This window comes from Nematolebias whitei, chromosome 10 (assembly GCF_014905685.2).
Source record: "Nematolebias whitei isolate Nwh7 chromosome 10, NemWhi1, whole genome shotgun sequence".
NCBI classification, from domain to species: domain Eukaryota; kingdom Metazoa; phylum Chordata; class Actinopteri; order Cyprinodontiformes; family Rivulidae; genus Nematolebias; species Nematolebias whitei.
Genome location: NC_056507.1, coordinates 26,879,584 through 26,886,716, shown reverse-complemented (window position 1 = coordinate 26,886,716; position 7,133 = coordinate 26,879,584). Strand labels below are relative to the sequence as shown.

Here is a 7,133-nt window from a genome sequence, read left to right as displayed (position 1 = left end):
TCTATCTATCTATCTATCTATCTATCTATCTATCTATCTATTTATCTTATCTTATCTTATCTTATCTTATCTTATCTTATCTAATCTAATCTAATCTAATCTAATCTAATCTATTTTATATAATCTTTTTTTACAAAAATAAAAACATTTCATCTAGACAGATGTTTATCCTTTTTTTGTGATTTATTTATCTGGATTATTGAGCTTACATCAGGGCTTCTTGTTTTTAAAGTCAGGTTTATTTCAGATGACTGTGATTCTCTTTATTTATTCGTTTGTTTGTTTGTTTGTTTCAGAACTAGTCATTGTGCGCCATCCTGTCTCGGTGTGTGTACCTGTCAACTACAAGGTGACTCTGAGTGTCCTAGCTGAGGGGAAAGGCATCCTGAACTACCAGTGGTTCTTGGAGAAGGAGAAGGAAAATTATGTAGAAGTGTGTGGATCCTATTAAAGTACAAAAATAATACAGTCGTATTTAATGGCGTACTGTTTGTGGTGTCAAACATAATGTTGTTGCTTTACTTCTTCTGAAAAGGTGATGCATTTCAACACGCAACTGTGTTCACTTAAGAGTTCCTTTCCCTCCCCAAGGTACCTGGCGGTGCTCAGTCTGACTTGACTTTAAAAGCTGTAAAAACTCAGCGCTTCGTCTGCCGAGTGAATGACCACTTCAACAACTGCGCCTTCAGCGAGTGGGTGAAGGTGAAGGTGCTGGACACTAATAAATCAGGTAAACGGGACATTCTTGCATGTCGGTTGTTTAAAATGCTCATTAGTGTTTACAGAATTGTTTTTCGCTGGGCTCATCCGACAATAAATCCTTTTTTAATGCAAGTTTATCACTGCGCATTTTAAATTCCCGCTTCGTTTTATTTAGGCTTGCCGACCGACTGGCAGGGCGAGCCGCACATCGCCGTCAACCCCAAACCGCAGACACTGAAACAAGGTGGGAAACTTGCTCTCTGCTGTGCTGCCTTTGGCATCCCAGCTCCACGCTACCAGTGGTACAGAAATGGACAACCGCTGCTGGACAAGATGAGTGACGTGCTGCAGGTAAGCAAGCGTTTATTTACCTTACAGCTGATAGTAGTATAATTAGATTAAAATACTTGGTTAATATTTCACCAAAACTAAGATTTGCAGTAAAGGTCTATCATACTTGCAGATTAATGATGTGACAGCTGAACATGGAGGATCCTACCTGTGCTCTATCTCTAATGTGTTAGAGGAGAGATGGACTGAGCCAGTCGATGTGCACGTTGGTAAGTCCTAAAGTAGAATTGTAAATAATCGGTTTTGCACATTTTAGCGTTGTCTTTTCCTCTTGGGTGTAAAGAAAATTAGATTTTTTTTCACACCTTTCATTCCACTGATTTTAGCTGGGAGGCTTTTAGTTGTTTCCACTGTGCTGAGGGTACTTTCCCCATTTCTAAAGACTGAAAAGGAAGTTGTTAGACTCCAAATAGTCTGAGCCTTAGACACACAACAGGAAAGTGATGCAAAGCGAAACTATATTTTACAGCGTTTTAATCTGTGTTGTGATTAATGCAGTGATTTTCACCAAAAAAGTCAGAGTTGTATTTACCTGAAAGTGCCCATAAGGCAGATGCTGTTATGTTAATTCAGATTTTGTTGTCAAATGATAACTTTGTGCCTCTTTTTATGCCCTTTAGTGCAACCGAACCAGCTTCCTCCTCCAGCACTCACAGGTACAGTTAAAACAAAAACAGAAATCTTGGTAAACTTTTGCATCATGAAGTAATTTTCTTTTTCTTTCCTTCAGCCACTGATAAAGTCGCCCTTCTTATTGGCAACCTGAATTACTCCAACTATCCCAGTTTAATGGCACCCATTGTGGACGTGCATGAGCTGGCCAACCTGTTGCAGCAGCTTGGCTTCAGAGTCGTTTCCTTGCTGGATCTCACTAGAGAGGAGATGCTCGCTGCAATCGACGAGTTCATTCAGCTCTTAGACAGAGGCGTTTATGGTGAGTGTTTTACCTTTTTTTTTTTTTTTTAAAAATAGCTATTTTCTTATGGTAAAAATGTAGTTTTTGTTCTGTGAATTTCTGCTTGCAACTTCTCTTTTTTTGTTCTCCGTCAATTATCGTTTGTTTTTCATAGTTCCTAAACTCTTGATTGGTTTCTAGATATAAGTGGACAAATAAGAAGGAAAGAGTTCATGTGTGACTAAAATAATCAGACAAAAAGTCCACAAAGCTATAGGCCAGTTTCACATGTAAGTAAATATGTACAGTGTTTATCTTTAACCTCTAGTCACACAGCTCAGAGGACGTAAGCCTCTTCTATAACTAAACAGCAGATTATTTTAAAGAAGGCATTCAGGCTGCATCAGAACGATACTATCAGTTGCTATTCTCCTTTATGTCTTAGTAATATCTAAACAAAAAGAGATGTATTTCAAATAATCTGAACAACAATTTACCTTAAAAGCAATAAGGCATGTTTTTGCTTCACCTGTGTTTACTTCTCGTTCAACCCATTTTGTTGAACCTCTGCAAAGCAAATTTTTTTTTGTCTTACAATTTGTGCCCGACAGGAATTTTCTACTATGCGGGTCACGGGTACGAGCACGCTGGGAGGAATTACTTAATTGCCGTTGACGCTCCACAGTCGTACCAAACCAAAAACTGTGTCTGTGTGCAGAGGGTTATGTACAAAATGCAAGAAAGGCAGACTGCACTGAGTGTCATCCTGCTGGACACGTGCAGAAAATGGTAAGTCAAAGCAATTTCTGTTTAGTTTATTTGCTTTTTAACAAAAAAATGATGTATGGGAAGCTTTTACAAATGCAAAAATAAACTATTAAAATGCATTTAAGTAAGAAATATGTTCTTTAGGTACAACCAGCATCACTTACCATCATTTATTGAGCCGCTGGGACCAAAAGGGAACACTGTGTATGGTTACGGCACGTAAGTATATTTTTAAATTTAACGTTTCGGTAAAACTGAAAAGGCATTTTCGAAACAAGCATTATTTTATTTACTCAACACGATGCATGATTGAAAGTTAAGATCTTTTTAGTGATGAGCGTTTGTTTGCTTGACGTTTCCTTCACGGACTCTTTCAGATGTGAGGATGCGGAGGCGTATGAGGTCCAGGATGGGGGCAGGAGTTCAGGAATTTTTACAAAGTACCTGAACAAACATATCCTACAGCAGGACAAAGTCACACATGTCTTAGAAAAAGTGTCTGAGGGTAAGGATCTATTTGACTTTGATAACGAAATTGTACATATTGTCCGGGATCTAATCTATTATGGCTGCAGCAACAGATGTAATGTGTGTTCTTTTTTTTTTTTTTAGATTTGTACAAAAACAACAGATTTGTGTAGTGCAGGTGAAAACTTCCTCTTAAAATCATTAGCATTTGAATGTTGTATATAAGGCTCAGTGTGAACTTGTTAATAATTCCTTGGCTGCTTTTGATCTCTATTTTTATTTTCTGAACGTTACTTCATGATAAGCGGAGCTGGAAGGAACAGGTTGTTCTTTGGTGTGTTCGATGGAGCACAGACGAGTTTTATATTGCCTTCTCATTTTAATGTTGTTTGTAAGGTGTTTGGACAGACACTGGTGGCTGAGTTGTGATTTGAGGTTATCAAGTTCTCCTGTCTTGAAAGCTTGTTTGTCTTTATGGTGGTGTCTGGGGAAATACATTTTCTTGGTACCTTAGCATGTGACCTCATTCTTCGGAAATTCACGCTGTTGGCTTGAGAACAGCAAGAAACCCGAGAACTGCAGAGAGCAAGACAGCTGCTCTGACGTCCCCCCACCACCCGGCTTTGCTCTCATGGGGTCGCTCACAAATCAGTGTCAGTACGACAAGCCCCCCTACTGACAGCATGCTGTGCCTAAATCCATGAGGATTTACTTGGTGAACAAATGGACAATTCCTTTATTACGGTAGATATTTCAAAACAGATTTTATCAGTTGAAGCCGCACTGCAGGCAGTGATTACCGGTAGTTGTTGCTTAATTGGCAGTAAGTATCAATTGCCATAAAATATTTTAGTTCTATTATACCAAAAGCAAAGCGCCAATGTTTTTAAAGTGACAACTTGTTTTGTATTCTGTTTTTAATGACTGTCAGGAATTTGAATAAGTTTTGATTCTTTTGAAGTCCTTTGTTCCTCCAGTCCCCACAAAAAAATGTTTCAGCTGTTACTTAGAAAATTACATACATTGTTAAACTTTCCCCAAGTTCCTTAATTTTCGTCACGTGCATCCGTTGAATGTTTGTGTTTTGTTTAACAATGCGCTCGTTCTTCACTCTGTTTTTGCAAAACTCAGATGATTGAAAGAGGTATACATAAAATTAGGAACTGAAAAGTGTACAGCTACTGTATCTGAAAGTGATATTCGAAGTCAAAGTTTCTTTATTTGTCATACATGTGGTACATCTGGTGGAACGAAATTGTGTACACAGGGTCCCAGTTACATCCAACAAAAATATAAATTGTAAAGAAAAACGGTAATAAGATCTAAGATATGAACTAAGAAAAACATGAAACTAAAAATGCACTAAGCACTAGTAGTACAAAAACAATACATCGAACAGCAGCACGAACATGAGTGTGTGTGTGTGAGCAGATGAGTACGAATTAACACAGCAACATGGAATAAATCAGCAGCATGAGATCAGCAGCACATATCAATAATCAAGTGGCATTACAGTGATTTTTTTTTCCTTCCACAGTGATTATCCTTGTTAAATATTCATGAGTCTAACAGCTTCAGGGTAGAAGCTGTTCCTCAGTCTAGTGGTTCTACACTTAATGCTCCTTAACCTCCTTCCTGAGGGGAGCGCGGTAAAAAGTGTGTGTGCTGGGTGAGTGGGGTCCTTCATGATGCAGGTGGACCTCTTCCTGCATCTGGAGGTGTAGATGTCTGATGCTGGGAGGCTGACTCCAAATTCTCCAAAGCGTTCAGAGCAGACCTGAGCGTTTGTACAAGGAGTTGTAGTTTTAAATGTTTGTTTGCACTTTCTTCCTTTTCTCGCCACTAGAACTTGGCAAAGATCCCCTCGTTAAAGGCAAGCAGGCAGTGGAAATTAAACACACCATGAAAGAACCTCGATCCCTCACTGATGCGGTTCGAACTTCTGGCCACACAAAGGAACTGCACCTACGCAATATCTGCTGGAGACAAGCAAATGGTGAGTAGGCAGAATTTCCCACAGCCTACAATGCATCTTTTTCCTGCTTTATGTTCCTGTGGGAAGAAGAAAAAAAACCTACTGATGTGATGTGTAGATATACAAAGTACACCAAATACAGTTAAATTTCCATCAAACACAATTTAGTCTCATTTATTTACAGCCCCCCTGAGCTGAAAAAGGAAATTCTGTTCAGTTCAGTGATCTTCACGTCTCTTACAGCATAACTTGTGCAAATAATTTATAGACACTGCAGTTTGAGGGGATGTTTTCAGTATCATTCAAAAGATGTTAAGTCATTGTTTTTTAATAACTCGAAATAGGGAACTGAAGCTCGTTGTGCAAAGTGATTTTTTTCTGTTTGAAAAGAAGCTATTTTTACCAGATTAAACTTCTTCAAATCAACTTTATTAGCCATTCTAAAATTTAATCTTGACGTTGTGGAGTGATCAGAGTTAATTTTCTCATGTTAGTTTACATAGAATCTTGTAGTTTTAAGTACAATCAATGGCTGGAATTTTTCTGAGGTTATTTAGTGACTGTAAAATGAACAACTCATTCTCTATAAATATGTAAAAGAGGAAAAATCTAAATGAGACTCTTTACTGTGCTTTGTAAAATATATATTTTTGTTTGTTTTTTAGAGTTGCCACGCAAAAAGCTGCTGAGGTTCCTTTGCGGAGTGGAAGTGGAAGTTAGCTTTTCAGCTTTGTTCTCTAACGTCTTGGTAGCTTTTGCTACTTTAAAGACTGTGGGCGACCATACCCAGGACTGCACCGTCACTCTAAGTAGCACACCTGTAAGTATTTAGCTTTGCTTAAACTAAAATACATTCTGTCATGATGCATGATCCAAATGGGCAACACATCGACACAAATGATGTCAACAACAAAATAAGTTTTTAAAAAGGGGATTAAAAGCAGAAACAAAAGTTGTGAAGAAATGCCACCTTTTTAGCTTGCACATAACTTCCTTCTGCAAAACTGAAGCTTTTTTTTCTTGTAAATACTTCCTTAAGTTATTATTAGGTGTAAAACCTGATAGTTGTATCTACGTCATAAATTCCACGCTGCTCAAATTGGAATGCAGTGAGTTTCCATTAGCCAGTGGCAGCATTGACCACCACACCCTTGCTTAACATGGCTAAGGAAGTTCACTCCATATATGGACTTCCTGCAGATTGCAACCAGTGACAAAGCAGGAAATACAAGTGAAATTGTGCTTCTCTTGGGCGATACAGGAGTCCTACTGACACCCTGTGGTTGATTTATGATTGTGAATATAAAACCCAACGTTGTAAATAAAAGAAGTGTTAATTTATTTTGATGAAGCATGCCAATCTTTTGCTTTGACTCCTTAGCCAACGGAAGACATATTTTCCAGACCTGGCCGATCAGAAGAGATGGACTCACTGCTGCTTAACGCCTCAGAGAATCCAGACTGTACTCTTAGACTTTGTTCTCTTCAGAAACTTAAGGTATGCTTTTAATTTATAACTCATATCTGCATCTGAGTTCTTTACAATAATTGCATTTTCTTTGCCATTTGCTTTTGTTAGGAGTCAGTGGTCCTCAAGGTGGATCTACATTATACTCACACAGACAATAACCTGCGCCACACTGAAAGTCAACACATGGATATAGGAAAACCCCTGGTGGCATCTTGTAAACTGTACAAGAGGACTCAAACTACCAAGAGACAAGACAGTACTTCAGTTCAAAGTATGGGCAACATTTCCAGCAGCGCATCACAGCGGCACCAGACTCCGGCTCGTCCATGTCACACTAGAAAGGCATTTTATGATGCGAAAACTGCATCTGTACGAAGCAACGAACCTGAAGAGAATGATGAGAATGAACTGTGAAAATTGTCTTTTTACCTTAAACAAATGTGATATTTTTACAGTATTTGATCATGAATCTTGTCTGTAATTGACAACAATATTGATGATAA

At 38.4% G+C, this 7,133-nt stretch overlaps 1 protein-coding gene across 1 annotated transcript in view; it reads left to right on the top strand.

Moving 5' to 3' along the window:
- The window catches only part of malt3 (MALT paracaspase 3), a 7,499-nt gene extending 455 nt beyond the window's left edge, over positions 1–7,044 (top strand). Inside the window, exons 3-15 of the mRNA XM_037682893.1 lie at positions 297–433; positions 592–730; positions 878–1,053; positions 1,166–1,262; positions 1,674–1,709; positions 1,784–1,987; positions 2,560–2,737; positions 2,861–2,935; positions 3,094–3,221; positions 5,031–5,180; positions 5,825–5,979; positions 6,541–6,657; positions 6,739–7,044. Of these exons, the coding sequence (XP_037538821.1) occupies positions 297–433; positions 592–730; positions 878–1,053; positions 1,166–1,262; positions 1,674–1,709; positions 1,784–1,987; positions 2,560–2,737; positions 2,861–2,935; positions 3,094–3,221; positions 5,031–5,180; positions 5,825–5,979; positions 6,541–6,657; positions 6,739–7,044 (1,898 nt within the window). The remainder of the gene's footprint in view (positions 1–296; positions 434–591; positions 731–877; positions 1,054–1,165; positions 1,263–1,673; positions 1,710–1,783; positions 1,988–2,559; positions 2,738–2,860; positions 2,936–3,093; positions 3,222–5,030; positions 5,181–5,824; positions 5,980–6,540; positions 6,658–6,738) is intronic.
- Positions 7,045–7,133: the final 89 nt, after the last annotated feature.